General features: G+C 43.9%; 1 protein-coding gene across 3 annotated transcripts in view; it reads left to right on the top strand.

Moving 5' to 3' along the window:
* LOC118397653 (CUB and sushi domain-containing protein 3-like) overlaps positions 1–23,880 on the top strand; it is a 660,396-nt gene that overhangs the window by 558,760 nt on the left and 77,756 nt on the right. For 2 of the 3 annotated variants that reach the window (XM_052470057.1, XM_052470056.1), the window contains 8 exons: positions 938–1,051; positions 4,462–4,650; positions 5,647–5,793; positions 11,574–11,762; positions 14,484–14,669; positions 15,105–15,299; positions 18,711–18,884; positions 21,074–21,247. In XM_052470057.1, the coding sequence (XP_052326017.1) occupies positions 938–1,051; positions 4,462–4,650; positions 5,647–5,793; positions 11,574–11,762; positions 14,484–14,669; positions 15,105–15,299; positions 18,711–18,884; positions 21,074–21,247 (1,368 nt within the window). Of the gene's footprint in view, positions 1–937; positions 1,052–4,461; positions 4,651–5,646; positions 5,806–11,573; positions 11,763–14,483; positions 14,670–15,104; positions 15,300–18,710; positions 18,885–21,073; positions 21,248–23,880 lie in introns of all 3 variants that reach the window. The other variant, XM_052470055.1, reaches the window with a different exon arrangement.

The raw sequence follows: 23,880 nt of genomic DNA, 5'->3' as shown, positions 1-23,880 counted from the left end.
ATACCATGGATGGACTCACACACGCACACACACGCACACACACACACACACAGACACACACACTCAGACTCACAGACACCTAGCTAGGACACACACATGCATTCACGCATGCGCACACACACACACTGCATGACACACAGGGTTATTTCTGCTTTGCCGTGGTATTAATGGTGAGTTAGCAACTAGATCTGTGATTGGTGGGTATGAAAGTGGCGATCACAGTGGCTGAGATGGATTCACCTTGCCCGGTAACAAGGCCCAAAGACTGTGCGTATGTGTGTTTGTGTCTGTGCGAGTGGTTGTGTGTACTGTAGTAGCCCTGTACAGAATACTAAAACCACTATCATCCATCATCATCTGTGACATGGCCCTCTGCTGCTTTTTAAAGATATCAGATGGCTTCTAAAAGACTAGAATGTTACAGTAGATGATGGTGATGAAGATGATGAAGAGCATAACTTTGGATTTTCAACACCATTTATTCTTGGTTGCACTAACACTAGTATTACTGCAATACTCATACTTCAGGGACCATGGTTTATTTTGCATCATATACTGGGTGGTTCGCCCCCTGAATGCTGATTGTCTGAAAGCTGTTATACCACAGGTATGACAAAATATAACTTTTTACTGTTCTAATTACGTGTGTAACTAGTTCAAAAGAGTTCTACATTGAACCAAATGGGTTCTACCTGAAACCAAAAAGGGTTCTCCTATAGGTTATTTTTCTGAAGATTGTACAGTAGGCTACACACTCTCTCTTTCTTTGTCTCTCTCTCTCTCTTTCAGACACAAGCTAACTTGTCTTTTTCACTTTGTGCTCCATTCAACCCTTCTCTCTCTCTCTCTCTCTCTCTCTCTCTCTCTCTCTCCTCTCAACATTGCCTCTCTTTTGGTATCTCTCCTCTTCCTCCTCCTCCTTAACTCTTCCTCACAGGCGACATCCTCCGGTACCGCTGCCATCCTGGCTTCACGCTGGTGGGGAGTGAGATCCTGACATGCAGGCTGGGGGAGAGACTTCAGATGGACGGGCTTCCTCCCACATGTCAAGGTGTGTGTGTGTGTGAGCGCGTGCATGCGTGTTTGCGTTCCTTCATGCGCATAAGTGTGCACAAGTGTAAGCCTGCGAGTGTGTGTTTGTGCATGTGTGTGTGCACTCTTGCGTGTGTGTGTGTGTGTGTGTGGCAGCTGTAATTAAAAGGGTTTAGTCATTTGATGTTGTGCTGCTGTGATTTGTTTTGCCCAGCTCTGTCACAGCCCCTCGTGTTTTCTGTCTTCTCTTCCAGTTCTGTTTCTGTGTCGTCCCTTTCGCTGTGTTTAGTGGCCTAAACAGCTGTTGTCATTAATCTTTCATGGTGCCATATTTCTCTCCTCGATCCCATTGGTGGGACTCACTTTGTCAGGATTTGTCCTGATAATCTACCTGAAAAATATGTTAAACCTGGAAACTCGATGCATCATGGCATCATTCACAGCTTGCGTCCCAAATGGCACTCTATTGCCTACATAGTACATTACTTTAGACTAGGGCTCTTGTCAAAAATAGTGCACTATGTAGGGAATAGGGTACCATTTGGAAGGCAGTCACAGTATTTTGCAACCGGAACTGGAACTCGATCAAAACCAACTCCCAGGCGTGTGTTAAAAATAGAATGAAGTAGAGCTGAAAGTTTTCACATAACTTTGAAATTAATTTACAGTACCAGTCAAAAGTCTGGACACACCTACTCATGGAAGAGTTTTTCTTTATTAGTACTATTTTCTACATTGTAGAATAATATGAAAGACATCAAAACTGTGAAATAACACATATGGAATCATGTAGTAACCAAAAAAGTGTTAAACAAATCAAAATATATTTTAGATTTTAGGTTATTCAAAGTAGCCACCCTTTGCCTTGATGACAGCTTTGCACACTCTTTGTATTCTCTTAACCAGCTTCACCTGGAATGCTTCTCCAACAATTCCCACATATGCTGAGCACTTGTTGGCTGCTTTTCATTCACTGAGTCCGGATGATTGTGGAGGCCAGGTCATCTGATGCAGCACTCCATCACTCTCCTTCTTGGTCAAATAGACCTTACACAGCCTGGAGGTGTGTTGGGTCATTGTCCTGTTGAAAAACAAATGATAGTCCCACTAAGTGCAAACCAGATGGGATGGCGTATCGCTGCAGAATGCTGTTGTAGCCAAGCTACATGCTACAAGTGTGCCTTGAGTTCTAAATAAATCACTGACAGTGTCACCAGCAAAGCAACCCACACCATCACACCTCCTCCTCCATGCTTCACGGTGGGAACCACACATGCAGAGATCATCCGTTCACCTACTCTGCACCTCACAAAGACACGGCGGTTGGAACCAAAATCTCTCATTTTGACTCATCAAACCAAAGGACAGATCTCTAGGGCGGCAGGTATCCTAGTGGTTTGAGCGGTGGCCAGTAACCAAAAGGTTGCTGGATCAAATCCTGAGCTGACAAGGTAAAAAATCTGTCGTTCTGCCCCTGAACAAGGCAGTTAAGCCACTGTTCCCCGTAGGCCATCATTGCATATAAGAATGTCATCTTAACTGACTTGCCTAGTTAAATAAAGGTTAAATAAAAATGATTTCCATTGCTCGTGTTTCTTGACCCAAAGAAGTATTTTCTTTTTGTTGGTGTCCTTTAGTAGTGGTTTCTTTGCAGTAATTCAGGCCTTATTCACACAGTCTCCTCTGAACAGTTGATGTTGAGATGTGTCTTTTACTTGAACTCTGTGAAGCATTTATTTGTGTTGCAATCTGAGGTGCAGTTAACTCTAATGAACGTATCCTCTGCAGCAGAGGTAACTCTGGGTCTTTCTTTCCTGTGGCAGTCCTCATGAAAGCCAGTTTCATCATAGCGCTTAATGGTTTTTGCAACTGCACTTGAAGAAACTTTCAACGTTCTTGAAATATTCTGCATTGACTGACCTTCATGTCTTAAAGTAATGATGGACTGTCGTTTCTCTTTGCTTATTTGAGCTGTTCTTGACATAATATGGACTTGGTATTTTACCAAATAGGGCAATTTTCTGTATACCACCCCTACCTTGTCACAACACAACTGATTGCCTCAAAAGCATTAAGAAGGAAAGAAATTCAAAAAAATTGACTTTTAACAAGGCACCTGTTAGTTGAAATGCATTCCAGGTGACTACCTCATGAAGCTGGTTGAGAGAATGCCTAGAGTGTGCAAAGCTGTCATCAAGGCAAAGGCTGGTGTCACGTTTGTCATAACGAGGAGACCAAGGCGCAGCATAATGTGAATACATTCCTCTTTTAATAAAGAAAGAACATTAAACAAAATAATAAACGACCGTGAAGCTAATACAACAAATGGTGACATGCAACTACACATAGACAATAACCCACAAAACCAAAATGGTAGATGGCAACCTAAATAGGACAAAGGTCCGGACTGGGTACTGTCGCTGGACGATCCGGACTGGGTACTGTCACAGGACGCTCCGGACTGGGTACTGTCGCCGGACGCTCTGAACTGGGTACTAACGCCGGACACTCTGGACTGCCGAGGCGCACTGTAGGCCTGGTGCGTGGTGCCGGCATTGGTGGTACCGGGCTGATTACACGCACCTCAGGGCGAGTGCGGGGAGGAGGAACAGGGCGTACTGGACCCTGGAGGCGCACTAGATGCCAGGTGCGTGGTGCCGGCATTGGTGGTCCCGGGCTGGTGACACGCACCTCAGGGCGAGTGCGAGGAGCAGGAACAGGGCGTACTGGACTGCCGAGGCGCACTGTAGGCCTGGTGCGTGGTGCCGGCACTGGTGGTACCGGGCTGGTGACACGCACCTCAGGGCGAGTGCGGGGAGGAGTTGGCGGATGCTTTAGTCCAGGTCTGGGAGGAGATCCCTCAGGAGACCATCCGCCACCTCATCAGGAGCATGCCCAGGCGTTGTAGGGAGGTCATACAGGCACGTGGAGACCACACACACTACTGAGCCTCATTTTGACTTGTTTTAAGGACATTACATCAAAGTTGGATCAGCCTGTAGTGTGGTTTTTCACTTTAATTTTGAGTGTGACTCCAAATCCAGACCTCCATGGGTTGATATATTTGATTTCCATTGATCATTTTTGCGTGATTTTGTTGTCAGCACATTCAACTACGTAAAGAAAAAAGTATTTAATAAGAATATTTCATTAATTCAGATCTAGGATGTGTTATTTTAGTGTTCCCTTTATTTTTTTGAGCAGTGTATATGGTCTGTGTAATAAATAAGGAGAACCCATAAAGTAAGGGGTGGTTATTTTCTCGGCATAATGTAACCACTCCTCTTATTGTTTTGCTTCTTGGCCGAATGTGTTTACTTAGTTTAGTGAGTACTGTCTCTTGGGTGACCACTGAATAAATGACATGTTTCGAAGGATACAGAATCCACCTCTAACATACATTTTGTCTGCTGTTATGTGCCCACCCAGTGCAATGCCCGGCCCACGATGTAAGGTTTGACTCTACTGGAGTGATCCTGAGTCCAGGCTACCCTGAAAGCTACCCAAACCTGCAGATGTGTATCTGGACTATCAATGTAGAGAAGGGCTACAACATCACATTGTACTTCGAGTCCTTCCAGACCGAGAGGGAGTTCGACATCCTAGAAGTCTTTGATGGTAGCTACTGTAGCATTATACTAGCCTGGTCCCATAATTGTTTCTGCTGTCTTGCCAACTCATTACAGCACAAACAGATCTGGGACCAGGCTAGCATTGCACACTGTGATGTTTTTTTTAACCTGTTCTGCTTTTGCTCAGAGTTGTGTTGTGTTCAAACTGTCTACTTGGGCTGCTGTGGCTTTGTAAATGTAATCTTTAGTGAATTGAGTTTGGAGAATTTGGGAATGAAATGGCTGGAAGTGTCAGTATTAAATGCAAGTCCTACAGAACTTTGTATGACCTCCCTTTGAATGAATGCAACAACATGAATGTGAAGCAACCACAATTCCACTGAACACATTTAGATTAATGCTGTAATGTCTAAAAGGCCTTTGTGATGAACAATGTCCAGCCCCTCTTCTCACAGCTAAAGATTAAAGATGCTCAAATTTAAATAGTTCGCCTAATTTCAGTTTATGTGACATAACAAGCAAGTATAGTGTAGAGAATCATTATACTATCTAAAGCGATGTGAAATATATTTTTAATAACCAAACATGTTGTATTTTCAGCTGTTTGAAGCTGGTGTACAAAACCGAAAGTAAAAGAAACTAAACCAAACTAAACTTAAGAATGGGAAGCATAGAAATAGCATGCACCACTTCTTAGACTTGCCTTCAATGAGAATGACAGATTAATAATGCACATTTATGTGAATTTAGTCTGGTCGCCCAAGTTACATATTGCAGCTTTAATACAATGTTACTGAAGCTGTAATTCTTTCTTAGCCTTGCAAATGTATGATTTTCAACACAAATAAACTAAATCTGCCTTATTGTTTAGCATCCTCTCTCTCATGACATTCTCTCTCTCTCTCTCTTTCTCTCTCTTTCTCTCTTCTCTCTCTCTCTCTCTCTCTCTCTCTCTCTCTCTCTCTCTCTCTCTCTCTCTCTCTCTCTCTCTCTCTCTCTCTCTCTCTCTCTCTCTCTCTCTCTTCTCTCTCTCTCTCTCTAGGTCCCAGTACTAACAGTCAGACTCTGGCCACCTTCAGCGGTGACGTCCCCGCGCCCTTCAACATCACTACCACCGGCCACCAACTCACACTGCGCTGGTCCTCCGACCACGGCACCAACAAGAAGGGCTTCCGTATCCGCTATGTTGGTGAGTATCAAAGTATGTATCCATTTAAATCACTCTTATTCACTTGCACGTTTATGTCTTTTGAGAGTGAGGATTGCAGAGTTTGTGTGCGTGCTTGCTTGCATGTGAGAGTGGGAGAATTATTACAAAGTAGATAGTAGATACTAAAAACTTGCATGTGGAATATTGTGGTTGTACTCAATATTTGTCTGTCTTTCCTTGAGGTATTGAAGAATTAACTATTTACAGTATTGATGCATTTACATACACTGTCATGGAGGTTAGCGCATTGTTGAGGTTCAGAGCACAGTAAATAGATTTTGCTCTAAGCTATGCACTCATTCTCTGACTGGCTAAAACCATGGGCCTAGTGCTGCTTCCTCATGTCTTGGTGCTACTACAGATGTCAGTGGAGATGTCAGTCAGGGCCTGGGGACCCTAAACAACCACAGAGCTGGGTCACACTTTGCTGAGCAGGCAGGCGGGCCAGGGACAGACAGGGCCTGAACAGGTCAAGTGTTGGTCAGAGCTGACAGCCAGTCTGTCCCTAATAGTCCTGAGTAAGACATAGCTTTGGCTCAGGCTACACAGCTTTTTCCAAATGTGACAACAGACGCTGTGCTAAGACCCCCAAGGCAAAAGACACCTATGGTCTCCCCAGACTGTGATGCCGACGGCGATAACACCATGTGAAAAGCTAAGACAGCACAAAGCAGTATTAGGACTAGACTGCAGTATTAGGAATAGACTGCAATATTAGGAATAGACTGCAGTAATGGGACGAGACTGCAGAATTAGGGCTAGCATGCAGTATTAGGACCAAACTGCAGATTTAGGACTAGTCTGCAGTATTAGGACTAGTCTGCAGTATTAGGACTAGACTGTTGTATTAGTACTAGACTGCAGGATTAGGACAAGACTGCAGTATTAGGACAAGACTGCAGTATTAGGCTAAGACTGCAGTATTAGAAATAGACTGCAGTATTAGGACAGGACTACAGTATTAGGACAAGACTGCAGTATTAGGCTAAGACTGCAGTATTAGAAATAGACTGCAGTATTAGGACAGGACTGCAGTATTAGGACAGGACTGCAGTATTAGGACAAGACTGCAGTATTAGGACAAGACTGCAGTATTAGGAATAGACTGCAGTAATGGGACTAGACTGCAGAATTAGGGCTAGCATGCACTATTAGGACAATACTGCAGATTTAGGACTAGTCTGCAGTATTAGGACAAGACTGCAGTATTAGGCTAAGACTGCAGTATTAGAAATAGACTGCAGTATTAGGCTAAGACTGCAGTATTAGAAATAGACTGCAGTATTAGGACAGGACTGCAGTATTAGGACAGGACTGCAGTATTAGGACAAGACTGCAGTATTAGGACAAGACTGCAGTATTAGGACAAGACTGCAGTATTAGGAATAGACTGCAGTAATGGGACTAGACTGCAGAATTAGGGCTAGCATGCACTATTAGGACTAGACTGCAGTATTAGGCTAAGACTGCAGTATTAGGCTAAGACTGCAGTATTAGGCTAAGACTGCAGTATCAGGACTAGACTGCAGTATCAGGACTAGACTGCAGTATTAGAAATAGACTGCAGTATTAGGACAGGACTGCAGTATTAGGACAGGACTGCAGTATTAGGACACGACTGCAGTATTAGGCTAAGACTGCAATATTAGGCTAAGACTGCAGTATTAGGACAGGACTGCAGTATTAGGACAGGACTGCAGTATTAGGACAAGACTGCTGTATTCGGACAAGACTGCAGTATTAGAAATGGACTGCAGTATTAGGACAGGACTGCAGTATTAGGACAGGACTGCAGTATTAGGACAAGACTGCAGTATTAGGACAAGACTGCAGTATTAGGACAAGACTGTAGTATTAGAAATAGACTGCAGGATTAGGGCAAGACTGCAGTATTAGGACAAGACAGCAGTATTAGGACAAGACTGCAGTATTAGGACAAGACTACAGTATTAGAAATAGACTGCAGTATTAGGACAGGACTGCAGTATTAGGACAGGACTGCAGTATTAGGACAAGACTGCAGTATTAGGACAATACGGCAGTATTAGGCTAAGACTGCAGTATTAGAAATAGACTGCAGTATTAGGACAGGACTGCAGTATTTGGACAAGACTGCAGTATTTGGACTAGACTGCAGTATTAGGACAAGACTGCAGTATTAGGCTAAGACTGCAGTATTAGAAATAGACTGCAGTATTAGGACAGGACTGCAGTATTAGGACAAGACTGCAGTATTAGGACAAGACTGCAGTATTAGGACAAGACTGCAGTATTAGGACAAGACTGCAGTATTTGGACTAGACTGCAGTATTAGAACAAGACTGCAGTATTAGAAATAGACTGCAGTATTAGGACAGGACTGCAATATTAGGACAAGACTGCAGTATTAGGACAAGACTGCAGTATTATGACAAGACTACAGTATTAGAAATAGACTGCAGTATTAGGACAGGACTGCAGTATTAGGACAGGACTGCAGTATTAGGACAAGACTGTTAGGACAAGACTGCAGTATTAGGACAAGACTGCAGTATTAGAACTACACTGCAGTATTAGGACTAGACTGCAGTATTTGGGCTAGTCTGCATAATAAGGATTAGATTGCAGTATTAGGAACGTAGCTTGTGAGGAACAACAAGACTAAGGCTAGGGAAGTCCAAATATTCCCAGAGTAAGGACTTGGCTGCAAGGCCGTACCAATAATTCTAATGGAGGTTTTTGTGATTGAGTAGCCATAGCAACATCCCTTTTCATCTCCACTTCCATTATCTAAGTATATTCATCTCTTCAGGAAGATACCCAGTCGCTGATTTTCTACAGAAACACAATCTCTATTTTTTCCAGAGAAACAGACAAAAAATCTCAATCGTTATTGATTTTTGGTGTTAGCGATGCATCAACAAATAGTTTGGCCGAACACTCTCTTTATTTTTGCTTTCACATTATAAGATGTTTTTCTTGAGCTGCCTCGTCGTGTTTGTTCTGCTGTGTATAACCCAGTTACATTTCTGATACTTTTCCAAATAATAACTGACATTGTGCAAATGACTCCCTGCCTCAGAGATTGCTGGTATCTCATAACATGGAGTCATGCAGCTGAGGGAACTAGTAATTTGGCACTCAGTATGTGCGTCAGGAGATTTGCTGGGGGATAACTTCCTCGCTTGTTTAAGTATGCAAGATATTTGTAGTAAATCTGCTTTGAAGTGTTGTGACGCTCAAGCTAGAGTTTAGCATCTCTCTTCGCTCTCCTCTCTCTCACTCTTCCTCCCTCACTCTTCCTCTCCCTTTTCCTCTTCATCTTCCTGACAAAATCTCAGTCTTTCTATTCTGCATCCTCTCCATAACTCTCTGTCTCAGAGCCCAATTCTTTCTTTATCTCCCTCGCTCGCTCTCTGTCTTTTCCTCTCTCTCTCTCTTTTCCTTTCTCTTTCTCTTTCTCTCTGTCTCTCTTCCTCTCTTCCTCTTTCTCTCTCTCTCTCACTATTTTCCTCTCTCTCTTTCTTCCTCTCTCTCTCTCGCTCCCTCTCTCTCTCTCTCTCTCTCTCTCTCTCCCTCTCCCTCTCTCTCCCTCTCTCTCTCCCTCTTTATCTCTCTTCCTCTCTTCCTCTTTCTCTCTCTCTCACTATTTTCCTCTCTCTCTTTCTTCCTCTCTCTCTCGCTCCCTCTCTCTCTTTCTCCCTCTCTCCCTCTTTCTCTACCTCTCTCTCTCTCCCTCTCTCTCTCTCTCTTTCTCTCCCTCTTTCTCTACCTCTCTCTCTCTCCCTCTCTCTCTCTCTCTTTCTCCCTCTCTCTCTACTCTCTCTCTCTCTCTCTCTCCCTCTCTCTCTCTCTCTCTCTCTCTCTCTCTCTCTCTCTCTCTCTCTCTCTCTCTCTCTCTCTCTCCTCTCTCTCTCCCTCTCCCTCTCTCTCCCTCTCTCTCTCCCTCTTTATCTCTCTTCCTCTCTCCCTCTCTCTGTCAGCATTCTTTGCCTCTTCTATAATCTTCCTCAGTGAGATAATATGACAGAGTTGCTTTCTGCTCTGCATTCGATATGTTTACATTTCCATACTACATACTAGGCACGTAGCCTAGCAGTTAGAGTGTGGGGCCAAATACCTGAGCCGACAAGGTGAAAAATCTGTCTGTGCCCATTAGCAAGGTACGTAGCCCTAATTTGCTCCAGGGGTGCCGTACTACTATGGCTGCCCTGTAAAACAACTCATTTCACTGCACCTTTATTTTTATGTGCTTCCCCTTACCATTGTTCACACACAATCAGACCAGTGCTTTTTAACTGTAGTTTAAATATGGATCTGAATGAATAAGGCTATAAGTCAGAACTTGCTGTGTGAACTAGAATTGACACTCCCGGATGTGGGTTGACTTTGCCCTTCTACTGTAGTTATGAAAGTGACAAGTTGAGGTAGTACATGCTTGGCCTTGTTATTCAAACTGCTCAGTTGAAGGAAATCAGAATGATTCAGAGCACTTTATAGTGCATTTAGATGGGGATCAAATGGAGACGAGATATCACATGTTAGCTGGTGAACTCTTCATGTTTTTCAAGTTAGCCATTCTTTCCTAGTTGCTAGGTTAGTACTAGCCTGGATACCAGTCTGTTTGTGCCATCCTATACATGCAAAAGCAGGAGTGGCATGATGGCACAAATGGACTGGTACCCAGGATAGATCAAAACAGTATGTAAAGCAGAAAGATAAAACATGTTTTTTTTTAACAAAAACAACATTGAGCGTAAAATGGGGGTCAGGAGGCTTTTTCTCACGAGGGGGAACTCTCCTCTTTTAGTCTTCCAGGACATAGGACACCAACACACCTAGAATTAACCCTGTGTTGTGCTGACTTTGTAATTACTGTATGTACGTGTATGCTGAGTGTGGTGTGTGTGTCTCACGCCTGCCCACTGATTTGGTGTGACACAGTCCCCGTCCCCATCTTCCTGTTCGTGCAGGGCTCAGGGCCAAGTGTCAACGCAGGAAGAAGCTGCACAGCATGCTTTTACATAACTACATTGAACTGAACTATGAGAAGTGTTTAAACGTGTTAATGCCAGAAAGAGTGATATTGATGTAATGTTATGTATATATATTGTACACACTGTACGTATAATGCATATGTGTGGGGAAATTACAGTATATAAAACATATACAAATGAATGCCTATGTAGCCTCACTAGTAGGCTATATATCAAGTTAAAACATTCACCCACATTTAGTTGAAATAATATGAAGATTATATGTGTTGTTACTCATGAGTAACAGTAGAAGTTAGAAGCTAGTTATAGTCAGAGCCTTATAGCTGTAGGTATTACAGTAATACAGCTCTGGTTATAACCACCAGGGTACTGTACTAGTGACTTGACCTGTGTGTGTTTGTGCGTGTTATTGTTTGTCTCCCTCTTTCTGCCTCCCTCCCCTGCTCCCTCTCTCTCTCCCTCTCTCTCTCTCTCTCTCTCTCTCTCTCTCTCTCTCTCTCTCTCTCTCTCTCTCTCTCTCTCTCTCTCGCTCTCGCTCTCGCTCTCGCTCTCGCTCTCGCTCTCTCTCCTCTCTCTCTCTCTCTCTCTCTCTCTCTCTCTCTCTCTCTCTCTCTCTCTCTCTCTCTCTCTCTCTCTCTCTGCCTCCCTCCCTCCCTCTCTCTCTCTCTGCCTCCCTCCCTCCCTCTCTCTCTCTCTCTCTCTCTCTCCTCTCTCTCTCTCTCTCTCTCTGCCTCCCTCCCTCCCTCCCTCTCTCTCTCTGTCTCTCTCTCTCTCCCCCTCCAGCCCTGTACTGCAGCACCCCAGACTCGCCTCTGCAGGGGTCCATCAGTAGCCAGACGGGTGGTCACCTCAACAGCCTAGTCCGCTGGGCCTGTGACCGGGGCTACCGCCTCATAGGGAACAGTACGGCCGTGTGCAGGAGGAACCCCTACGGATACTTTGACTGGGACTCCACCGTACCTGCCTGCCAAGGTGAGATCTTGGCCCATATTGACAAAGCGTCTCAGACTAGGAGTGCTGATTTAGGATTAGTTTTGCCTTTTAAGATCATAATGAATAAGATTAGATGGACAGGAGAGACCTGATCCTAGATTCTACATGTTACTATATTACAATTTTCTAGGAATCCTGTTGTATGTACTGAGTGTATCACATGGATTTAAATTTCTATAATAATTACTAACATTTATCTACCCCGACTTAGCTTTTTCTAAATGAAATGTCAAGCATATTTAACTCATGAAAAGAGCCAAAATAGCAATACATTTCTCCATCAATGTCTTTAAAATCGTCACCAACTGAAGTTTACTCACGTCAGTCTCAACTCACATTCTGGAAAAGCTATTTTCAGAAGCTTTTTACCTGTTACAAGCCGGGTTTTAACAGGAAAATCCAGCTTTCTGAAGCACCACTCAGTGATTTAATATGATTTGATGCATGCCACCTTACTGTCAGGCGCCACAGGCTGGAGTGACACTAACGTGCAGTGACACACATAATATGACTACATAAACTTCAGAAGTATGTCAGAGTACTTCGCCCTAAAATGAGACAACCGGGAGTGATTGTTCACCATCATCTAAGAGCACTGGTCCAGGAAATTAGATAATGAGGGTGTTACGATGTTCATATTAGGAAAATCTCAGCAGGACTTTTTTAATCTTGATATGTCCTCATATGGACACCAATGTGGTCTAAATGACAATGTTTTTACACTGACAAGAAGTGCAAATGTCTGATAATGGATCTACTGTATATCAAAATATAGCAATTGTATTTAGTAATTGCTATTGTATGTAAGATTTTTGCAATGTAAGACAATTATCCATTGTGTGCATATTATGCATTGTGACAGATGGTAACCTTCGGGTGCATTCCAAATAGCACCATGTTCCCTGTATACTGCACTACTTTTGACCAACGCCCTATTGCCTTGGTTTAAGAATAGGGCACTATAAAGGCCAAGGAATAGGCTACTATTTGAGAGGCAGCCTACGTCTTATTCCAAACAGATTGGATAGAAAGAAACAGAGATGAAATATAAGGATGCTAAAATCTTAGATTTAAAAATGATTTCATGTTTTTTGGCTGTAGGATTGAGACTTGCCAGAAAATATAGCAGCGAGAAACAGAATAGTTTCACACTTTTCTGAGCTGAGAACACACACACGCACACGCACATGCACACGCACACAGCATATATATAATCCTCTCTTTGTGCTCAGTTTACTCTTGAACTTAATAGTGATATTTAAAATCTCCAGCTTTTCCCACTACAATAGACCTATTGTCATAGCAGGAGTAAACACCCCCCACATTCAGAATGACTCCCAACATTTTCCAGGATTCACTCATTCAGAATGACTCCCTACATTTTCCAGGAGTCACTCCTTCAGAATGACTCCCAACATTTTCCAGGAGTCACTCCTTCAGAATGACTCCCAACATTTTCCAGGAGTCACTCCTTCAGAATGACTCCCTACATTTTCCAGGAGTCACTCCTTCAGAATGACTCCCAACATTTTCCAGGAGTCACTCCTTCAGAATGACTCCCTACATATTCCAGGAGTCACTCCTTCAGAATGACTCCCTACATTTTCCAGGAGTCACTCCTTCAGAATGACTCCCAACATTTTCCAGGAGTCACTCCTTCAGAATGACTCCCTACATATTCCAGGAGTCACTCCTTCAGAATAAACATTAACACTCACACTACAAAGCCAATCTTGATTTGGTCCTGGCAGTCACCGCCCAAAAATCAACACTGTAGAACAACTAAAATAACTCCTACACACACAATTCCACCTCTGCTTGACGGGGACTTGTGTGAAGAGGTGGAATTATTGTTTGAGTTGTTCTACCTTGGTTTCTATGTTTGCTCACGCCAGTATCTTGGTTTTGGTTTCTTTATCTCGGTCACTGCATGTGTTTTTCTCTCTCTCTCTCTCTGAGCGAAAGACTACATTCTGTGAGAATCTTTTTGTAAATCAGATGAAATAAGGTAGCTTTTTAAAGATTGAGTGGGCACTACCTTGTCAGTACATCGTCAGTGTGAATTGAGTGAGCAGTGTGTTATTGTGTGGAAGTTGTCTCAATGCGTCAATGCTCATAGCCCTCTGTGTGAAGAATGAATCAGACTATTTGTCATTATATGGTTTCTGTATGTTAGAGTCAATGTTCCTCACAATACTGTCTGTCTGTCTGTCTGTCTGTCTGTCTGTCTGTCTGTCTGTCTGTCTGTCTGTCTGTCTGTCTGTCTGTCTGTCTGTCTGTCTGTCTGTCTGTCTGTCTGTCGTGGTACAGTCAGTGGGTCTTTGAGTGAGTAGTGTGAAAGGTCAATAGGTATGAATAGTGTTAATGTCTGTCTTGTCATCAGCAGATATTTGTGTGTGTTGAAACGGTGTGTGTTTATCTCTTTGTTGTTGTGTACTGTTGGTAGGTGTGTATGTGAGATTGAGTGTGTTATTTGAGTGCTCTGTATGTGTGAGTTGGAGTGTATCTCTGTGTGTGAGACTGATCTGAGTGTGTAGTGTGTGTATTACACTGATTATGTAGTGAGTATGTAGTGTATCTCTGTGTGTGAGACTGATTTGATTGCGTAACATGATAACCCTGCGTCTCACCCCCTTGGTTTTATAAGCGCTGACGCTCCTCTCTTCCTCTCCCCTGGTCCCCCCCCCCCCACCCCGGCAGCGGTGTCCTGCGGGGTGCCCAAGGCGCCGGTGAACGGAGGAGTGCTGACGGTGGACTACTCGGTGGGCACGCGCGTGACCTACTTCTGCAATGACGGCTACCGCCTGTCCTCCAAAGAGCTGACCAGCGCTGTCTGCCAGCCGGATGGCACCTGGAGCAACCACAACAAGATACCCCGTTGCTCAGGTGGGAGGCTAGTGGGGGAGCATGGTGAGGGTGGGGGGGGGGCTTTCACCTCACAGCTCCTCAGGAGGGCAATTACATCCCTCTTAAAATCAGTTCCCCCCTCGAAGGCAATCCCTCACTTATTTATGAATGGAGTAGTCAGTATTTTGTTATTGCCCATTAAAATGCCTGTTAAACGTGCCTGGCTGCCTCACAAAGCAGCGTAAATGGAGGTCAACAGATTACAGAGAGAAGAAAACCTTTTAATATTCCATCCTCTTCACCTCAATAATATAGTGCTGTGTGAGAACAGATTTTCAGCTGAAATATCTTAATATCTTCTGACTTTAAATCTGCTAAAATACTGAAGTGTTTTTTGCTTTTATTTATGTGTTAACGATTCTTGTGTGTGCGGGTGCCTGTGTGTGTGCGTGTGTATGTGTTTCTGTGTAACAGTGGTGGTGTGTCCAAGCATCGGCTCCTTCTCTCTGGAGCACGGGAGGTGGAGGATCGTGAATGGCTCCCACTATGAGTACAGGACCAAGATTATCTTCAGCTGTGACCCGGGCTACTACCGCCTAGGCCCCGCCCACATCCAGTGTACGGCCAATGGCATATGGAGTTGGAGGAACGAAAGGCCTCACTGCCAGAGTGAGTATAGGGTGGAGTGTGGAGTGTGGATGTAGGAGTAGCAGGTATGCCTGGAGTGTGGATGTAGAAGTACCAGGTATGACTGGAGTGTGGATGTAGGAGTAGCAGGTATGCCTGGAGTGTGGTTGTAGGAGTAGAATGTATGCCTGGAGAGTGGATGTAGTAGTAGCAGGTACTGTATGCCTAGAGTGTGGATGTAGGAGTATCAGGTATGACTGGAGTGTGGATGTTGGTGGGAATAATGAATAGACCACATTGATTCTTCTGGTTTAAAAAAAAAACACCTCTAACCTCCCTACCTTCCCCTCCTCCTCTTCTCTCCACTCCTCCCTTCCTCTCCACTCCTCCTCTCTCCCCTCATTTCCTCCCATCTTGAGGATCCCCCCAAAATTAAAATGACTCCCCTTCGGAGCTTGTGAATTCAAATAGACTTTATCACAAAAGTAACAAAGCCGAGCAGGCCCATGGACCAACTGAACTTTCCAGTCTCAGTACTCTGCTTTTATACAGTTTTACCCTTACATAACATAGTCACTCCACTTTATGTTAATTATTAATACCCTTTAGCCCTGGCCACCCTTATCTTGTTGCCTTGCTTAGTTTCCATTCTTTTATTGGCTCAGACATTAGGGCATAGATTCTATTGGTGCCGTGACATTGCAATGACACAAAAAATAAACAGACATGCACACTCCTACTGCAGGTGTATGTCTGATGGTGCCTATAACTGATTAACTAATGCTCCTGTCCAAAGGTATTCACAAGTTCAGGCCCATATTGTCTATGTCAAATCAAATCATATCAAATGTAATTTTATTTGTCACATACACATGGTTAGCAGATGTTAGTGCGAGTGTAGCGAAATGCTTATGCTTCTAGTTCCGACATGTATGATTAACCCATGTGCATGTCCAGTAGCTTTCACAAGATCAGATATGGCCCAGACCAGTCAAGTCTGTGTTGGTCTAGCTTGCCACATCCACATGGATTCTGCGCAGATATGGCCCAGACCAGTCAAGTTTGTGTTGGTCTAGCTTGCCACATCCACACGGATTCTGCTCAGATATGGCCCAGACCAGTCAAGTCTGTGTTGGTCTAGCTTGCCTCATCCACATGGATTCTGCTCAGATATGGCCCAGACCAGTCAACTCTGTGTTGGTCTAGCTTGCCTCATCCACATGGATTCCGCTCAGATATGGCCCAGACCAGTCAAGTCTGTGTTGGTCTAGCTTGCCACATCCACACGGATTCTGCTCAGATATGGCCCAGACCAGTCAACTCTGTGTTGGTCTAGCTTGCCTCATCCACATGGATTCTGCTCAGATATGGCCCAGACCAGTCAACTCTGTGTTGGTCTAACTTGCCTCATCCACATGGATTCTGCTCAGATATGGCCCAGACCAGTCAACTCTGTGTTGGTCTAGCTTGCCTCATCCACATGTATTCTGCGCAGATATGGCCCAGACCAGTCAAGTTTGTGTTGGTCTAGCTTGCCACATCCACACGGATTCTGCTCAGATATGGCCCAGACCAGTCAAGTCTGTGTTGGTCTAGCTTGCCTCATCCACATGGATTCTGCTCAGATATGGCCCAGACCAGTCAACTCTGTGTTGGTCTAGCTTGCCTCATCCACATGGATTCTGCTCAGATATGGCCCAGACCAGTCAACTCTGTGTTGGTCTAGCTTGCCTCATCCACATGGATTCTGCTCAGATATGGCCCAGACCAGTCAAGTCTGTGTTGGTCTAGCTTGCCACATCCACACGGATTCTGCTCAGATATGGCCCAGACCAGTCAAGTCTGTGTTGGTCTAGCTTGCCATATCCACACGGATTCTGCTCAGATATTGCCCAGACCAGTCAAGTCTGTGTTGGTCTAGCTTGCCACATCCACATGGATTCTGCTCAGATATGGCCCAGACCAGTCAAGTCTGTGTTGGTCTAGCTTGCCACATCCACACGGATTCTGCTCAGATATGGCCCAGACCAGTCATGTCTGTGTTGGTCTAGCTTGCCACATCCACACGGATTCTGCTCAGATATGGCCCAGACCAGTCAAGTCTGTGTTGGTCTAGCTTGCCACATCCACATGGATTCTGCTTAGGTTCTATTTTTACATGTCTAATGGTTAACTCCATGTTGATCCAGCTTTGTACATTCACATGGGTTCAGCCTTCATTCTGCTTACACATGTCTAATAATTAGCCCCATATTGATTCTGTTACACTACTTCTGGGAAAACAATATAGATGCTGAAAATCACCAAAGCACTGGAAATTATCCTGCAATATTTCTCAGGTGTTTGTTAATGCCATTGGTCTGTCAGCTGGCTGATATCGTTCAGGTGTTTGTTAATGCCATTGGTCTGTCAGCTGGCTGATATTTCAGGTGTTTGTTAATGCCATTGGTCTGTCAGCTGGCTGATATCGTTCAGGTGTTTGTTAATGCCATTGGTCTGTCAGCTGGCTGATATCGTTCAGGTGTTTGTTAATGCCATTGGTCTGTCAGCTGGCTGATATCTCCCAGGTGTTTAATGCCATTGGGTCTGTCAGCTGGCTGATATCTCCCAGGTGTTTGTTAATGCCATTGGTCTGTCAGCTGGCTGATATCTCCCAGGTGTTTGTTAATGCCATTGGTCTGTCAGCTGGCTGATATCTCCCAGGTGTTTGTTAATGCCATTGGTCTGTCAGCTGGCTGATATCTCCCAGGTGTTTGTTAATACCATTGGTCTGTCATCTGGCTGATATCGTTCAGGTGTTTGTTAATGCCATTGGGTCTGTCAGCTGGCTGATATCTCCCAGGTGTTTGTTAATGCCATTGGTCTGTCAGCTAGCTGATATCTCCCAGGTGTTTGTTAATGCCATTGGTCTGTCAGCTGGCTGATATCTCCCAGGTGTTTGTTAATGCCATTGGTCTGTCAGCTAGCTGATATCTCCCAGGTGTTTGTTAATGCCATTGGTCTGTCAGCTGGCTGATATCTCCCAGGTGTTTGTTAATGCCATTGGTCTGTCAGCTGGCTGATATCTCCCAGGTGTTTGTTAATGCCATTGGTCTGTCAGCTGGCTGATATCTCCCAGGTGTTTGTTAATACCATTGGTCTGTCAGCTGGCTGATATCTCCCAGGTGTTTGTTAATGCCATTGGTCTGTCAGCTGGCTGATATGTCTCAGCTGTTTAATGCCATTGGTCTGTCAGCTAGCTGATATCTCCCAGGTGTTTGTTACTGCCATTGGTCTGTCAGCTGGCTGATATCTCCCAGGTGTTTGTTACTGCCATTGGTCTGTCAGCTGGCTGATATCTCCCAGGTGTTTGTTAATGTCATTGGTCTGTCAGCTGGCTGATATGTCTCAGCTGTTTAATGCCATTTGTCTGTCAGCTGGCTGATGATGCCTTTGTTATTGTCTGTGCCACAGTCATTTCCTGCGGGGACCTCCCTGGCCTGCCCAATGGGAAGAAGATTGGTACGCAGATGACCTTTGGGGCGACTGCCATCTTCATGTGCGACGCAGGGTTCATGCTGGTGGGCTCGACTGTGAGAGAATGCCTCTCCTCTGGACTGTGGAGCGGACAGGAGACCCGCTGCTTGGGTAAAACGACCAATTAATTCCCAACATTTCTGTTGTCTGTCTGTATTTGTGTGAAACAACCAAGACAACATTCTCCAGATGCTGTATTGCCTGTGAAATGTAGGCTATCTTTTGCCCTAAGAATGTTTTTGTTGGTGTGGAGTTATTTTGGTCTTCACCCTCTAATGAACATATGTTTATTGTGGTAAATAGCTTGACTGTCTAACTTCTCTGTGTGCTGATGCCAAGTCTGTGGAAGCAGGGAGAAGTCTCTATTTTGGGCTTCTTTATTTTCTCTAGAACACGTCTGTGTACTGCAAATACTGTATTTCTGTGACATGTGTGATTAAATGAAAATCTCTATCCTGTCTGTCTGTCTGTCTGTCCTGTCTGTCTGTCTGTCTGTCTGTCTGTCTGTCTGTCTGTCTGTCTGTCTGTCTGTCTGTCTGTCTGTCTGTCTCCAGAACATAACTATTCAGTACAGTACAATACTTCTCTCAACAACACAAACATTTCAATGTAAGGGCGTTATTGGCATGGGAAACATATGTTAACATTGCCAACGCAAGTGAAGTAGATAAAACAAAAGTTGAATAAACAATAAAAATAAACAGTAAATATTACACTCACAGAGGTTACAAAAGAATAAAGACATTTCAAATGTCACATTATGTCTATATACAGTGTTGTAACGATGTGCTAATAGTTCAAGTACAAAGGGAAAATATATTTTAAAATTATGGGTTGTATTTACAATGTTCTTCACTTGTTGCCCTTATCTTGTGACAACAGGTCACAAATCTTGCTGCTGTGATGGCACACTGGTATTTCACCCAGTAGATATGAGTTTATCAAAATGTGGCTTGTTTTTTAATTATTTGTGGATCTGTGCAATCTGAGGGAAATATGTGCTTCTAATATGGTCAAACATTTGGCAGGAGGTTAGGAAGTGCATCTCAATTCCCACCTTCTCTTGAGAGCCAGGTCTGCCTACTGAGACCTTTCTCAATAGCAAGGTTATGCTCACTGAGTCTGTACATAGTCAAAGCTTTCCTTAAGTTTGGGTCAGTCACAGTGGTCAGGTATTCTGCCACTGTGTACTCTCTGTTTAGGGCAAGATAGCATTCTACTGTAGTTTGCTCTGTTTTTTGTTAATTACTTGACACATTGGAAATAAGTATATTTTTGTATGCTTATGATTTGGTTGGGTCTAATTGTGTTGCTGTCCTGGGGCTCTGTGGGGGTCTGTTTGTGTTTGTGACAGAGCTCCAGGACCAGCTTACTTACGGGACTCTTCTCCAGGTTCATCTCTCTGTAGGTGATGGCTTTGTTATGGAAGGTTTGGGAATCGTTTCATTTTAGGTGGTTGTAGAATTGAACTGCTCTTTTCTGGATTTTGATCATTAGCGGGTATTGGCCTATTTCTGCTCTGCGTGCATTATTTGGTGTTTTACCTTGTACACAGGGGATATGTTTGCAGAATTCTGCATGCAGAGTCTCAATCTGGTGTTTGTCCCATTTTGTGAATTCTTGATTGGTGAGTGGACCCCAGACCTCACAACCATAAAGGGCAATGGGTTCTATAACTGATTCAAGTATTTTTAGCCAGATCCTAATGGGTATGTTGAATTTTATGTCTCAGATTATTCACAGCTTTGTGGAAGTTACCTGTGGCGCTGATGTTTAGGCCGAGGTTTAGGCCGAGGTATGTATCGTTTTTTGTGTGCTCTAGGGCAACAGTGTCAATGTGGAATTTGTATTTGTGGTCCTGGCAACTGGACCTTTTTTGTAACACCATTATTTTTGTATTACTGAGATTTACTGTCAGGGCCCAGGTCTGACAGAATCTGTGCAGAAGATCTACTGTAGGTGCTGCTGTTGGCCCTCCTCGGTTGGTGACAGAAGCACCAGATCATCAGCAAACAATAGACATTTGATTTCAGATTCTAATAGGATGAGGCCGGGTGCTGCAGACTGTTCTAGTGCCCTCGCCATTTTGTTTATATATATATGTTGAAGAGGGTGAGGCTTAAGTTGCATCCCTGTGGAAATACATTTTGTTGTTTGTCTCTCTCTGAGAGTAGTTTTTTCCTCTATCTTGCTGCTATGTGTCTATTTCAGTGAAAACACCATCTCCCTCTATCCCCTTCTACGTCTCCCCCTCTCCCTTTTCCTCTCTCTTAACTTTTTCCCTTTGTGTTTCTCTCCAGCGGGCCACTGTGGTATTCCAGAGACCATAGTGAACGGTCAGGTGATTGGGGAGAACTTTGGCTACAGGGAGACGGTGGTGTACCAGTGCATCCCAGGCTTCCGCCTCATCGGCTCCTCGGTGCGGATCTGCCTGCAGGACCACAACTGGTCTGGACAGCTGCCTTCCTGCGTGTGTGAGTGTCCTTCTCTCGCTCTCTGTTTCTCTCTCTGTGTTTTTCCCTTTATCTCTCTGTCTCTTTATGTCTATTTGTTTCCCTGTATGTATTTCACACTTTATATCTCTCTTCATCTCTCAAGTTCTCTCACTTTTGTCACACACCAACCTCCTCTCAAGTGCTTTGAGGAACTGCCTCAGAATATCTCCAGTCTCAGTACCCATCCCACCTTCCAATACTTTTTAAAATCAGTTTTCCAATTAAGTCTTATACGTAGTTGATTACTGAAGTCTGGATCACTTTTGTGTGGTTAATGAGTTGACGAATAATACTGTTTTAGAGTGGTAAGAGAGTTGAAGTTGAGTGTGGACCTGAGCCACTACACTGACGATTGGAGTGCCCTTTCTGAGAGCTCCCTCAGGTCGCAAAGATCCCTGGCATTTAAAGCATTCTCATCGTTCTCTGGACTCAGACAGAAGGACACTTCTCTGTCTTCCCAGGCATTTTTAATTAAAGGTCCAATGAGGCTGTTTTCATCTCAATATCAAATCATTTCTGGGTAACAATTAAGTACCTTTAAATTAAAATGGTCAAAAATAAACGAAAAATACCTTATTAGCAAAGAACAATTTCTCAAACAAGAATTATTTTAGGACTGTCTGGGAATGATCTGAGTGGGGAGGGGAAACTGAAAACTGTCTGTTATTGTCAGAGAGATTTTAAACTATCTTTCTTATTGGTCTATTAACTAATTTACCACCTGGTGATTTATTTAACATTTATTTAACCAGGAAAAGCCCATTGAAACCCAGAGTCTCTTTTTCAAGGTAGACCTGGCCAAGAAGGCAGCAACAATCAATACATGACATAATTAAAACATACAACAATACAATACAACAACATGATCCAGCCTAAAAAAAGCATATTTTACATTCATTCAGTGGCACTAACATATCTAGATGAAGCATGGATTGTAGAGTATTCCATGCGTCTGGTGCACAAGAAGAGAAGGTAGTCTTGCCTAATACTGTGAATGCCCTGGGTACTTTAAGTAGCAACCACCTAACAGACCGGGTATGGAGACCAGACTACAGAGGTAAAGAGGGAGTTGAACCAAAAGGGCTTTGTAGATGAACACATACAAATGTATCTTTCTGCGCATATAAAGTGAGGTCCAACCTACCATTTGGTACAATGTGCAATGGTGGGTGAGTGACTTGGCATTTGTAATAAAGCTCAAGGATGCATGATAAACAGAGCCCAGTCTCTGTAAGACGGAGGAGGCTGTGTGCATATACAACAAGTCACCATAATCAATTACAGGGAGAAAAGTTGCCTGTACAAGCTTCTTTCTAGCCATAAGCGGGAAGCAAGCCTTATTACGAAAATAAAACCCAAAAACCCATTTAGAGTTCCATGGTCAACCTGATTATGCCTCTCACCTATGACTCTAATCAACAAAGACAGTTATTTATTTTGTTGTGTTTTATAGCTAATCAACACCGAATTATGTAGATTTCATAGAAGATATTTGTCATATAGGGTTGGTGGATGAACCGCATGTCATAGTTACAGTATATACCAATAGATTAAACCATATAGTTTTTAAAAAGTATTATTTTTTTATTTAGTTTTTTTACTTTTACCTCTTTTTCTCCCCAATTTCATGATATCGAATTGGTAGTACAGTCTTGCCCCATCGCTGCAACTCCTCTACGGACTCGGGAGAGGCGAAGGTAGAGACCCATGCATCCTCTGAAACACGACCCTGCCACACTGCTTGCTTAACCCTGAAGCCAGCCGCACCAATGTGTCGGAGGAAACACCGTCCAACTGGCGACCTAGGTCAGGTTGCAGGCGCCCGGCCCCCCACAAGGAGTTGCTAGAGCGCGATGGGAAAATGAAATCCCGGCCAGCCAAACCTTCCCCTAACCAAGACAGCGCTGGGCTAATTGTGTGCCGCCTCATGGGTCTTCCGGTCATGGCCGGCTGTGACACAGCCTGGGAGATTTAAAAACAATATGTTTCTATATTCTGTTATCAAGCCATATTGTCAAAAACAATATGTTTCCTATAGGCTATAAGCAAACCGTGTATGGTCCGATAACATTGGCTCTCTCTCTCTCTCGCTCTCTCTCCGGCAGTAACCGTGGTGATGATGAACAGTGTTTTTATGAAGACAATATGCTGCGTAAAGCTAGCAGCACTTTAAACAGAAATAGCTACTGGAGACATAAGAGAGTCAGGGCCATTTTCCTACTGAAATGGTAGTGGCCTTACCTCCTCAACTGGCTATCACAAAGACTAGGCCTCTGGCTCACTGATGAACCATGCATCTAGGCCAACACGTCTTCATGGAAAATATGATAATATTAATTCCCTTGGGTGGGTTGTGTGTGTGTGTGTGTGTGTGTGTGTGTGTGTGTGTGTGTGTGTGTGTGTGTGTGTGTGTGTGTGTGTGTGTGTGTGTGTGTGTGTGTGTGTGTGTGTGTGTGTGTGTGTGTGTGTGTGTGTGTGTGTGTGTGTGTGTGTGTGTGTGTGCGTGTAAGCATGCACATAATATCTGTAGATGTGAGGTTGAGCTCAGTTATTTTAACGTGCAATGATGAGGTTTTAAATTCCGGTTGTAGACGGTGCTCAAATGAAGGGGA

Source organism: Oncorhynchus keta, chromosome 19, assembly GCF_023373465.1.
Source record: "Oncorhynchus keta strain PuntledgeMale-10-30-2019 chromosome 19, Oket_V2, whole genome shotgun sequence".
In the NCBI taxonomy this organism is placed as follows: Eukaryota; Metazoa; Chordata; class Actinopteri; order Salmoniformes; family Salmonidae; genus Oncorhynchus; species Oncorhynchus keta.
Note: the sequence above shows the minus strand (reverse complement) of the source record. Positions and strands in the feature narration are given on the sequence as shown.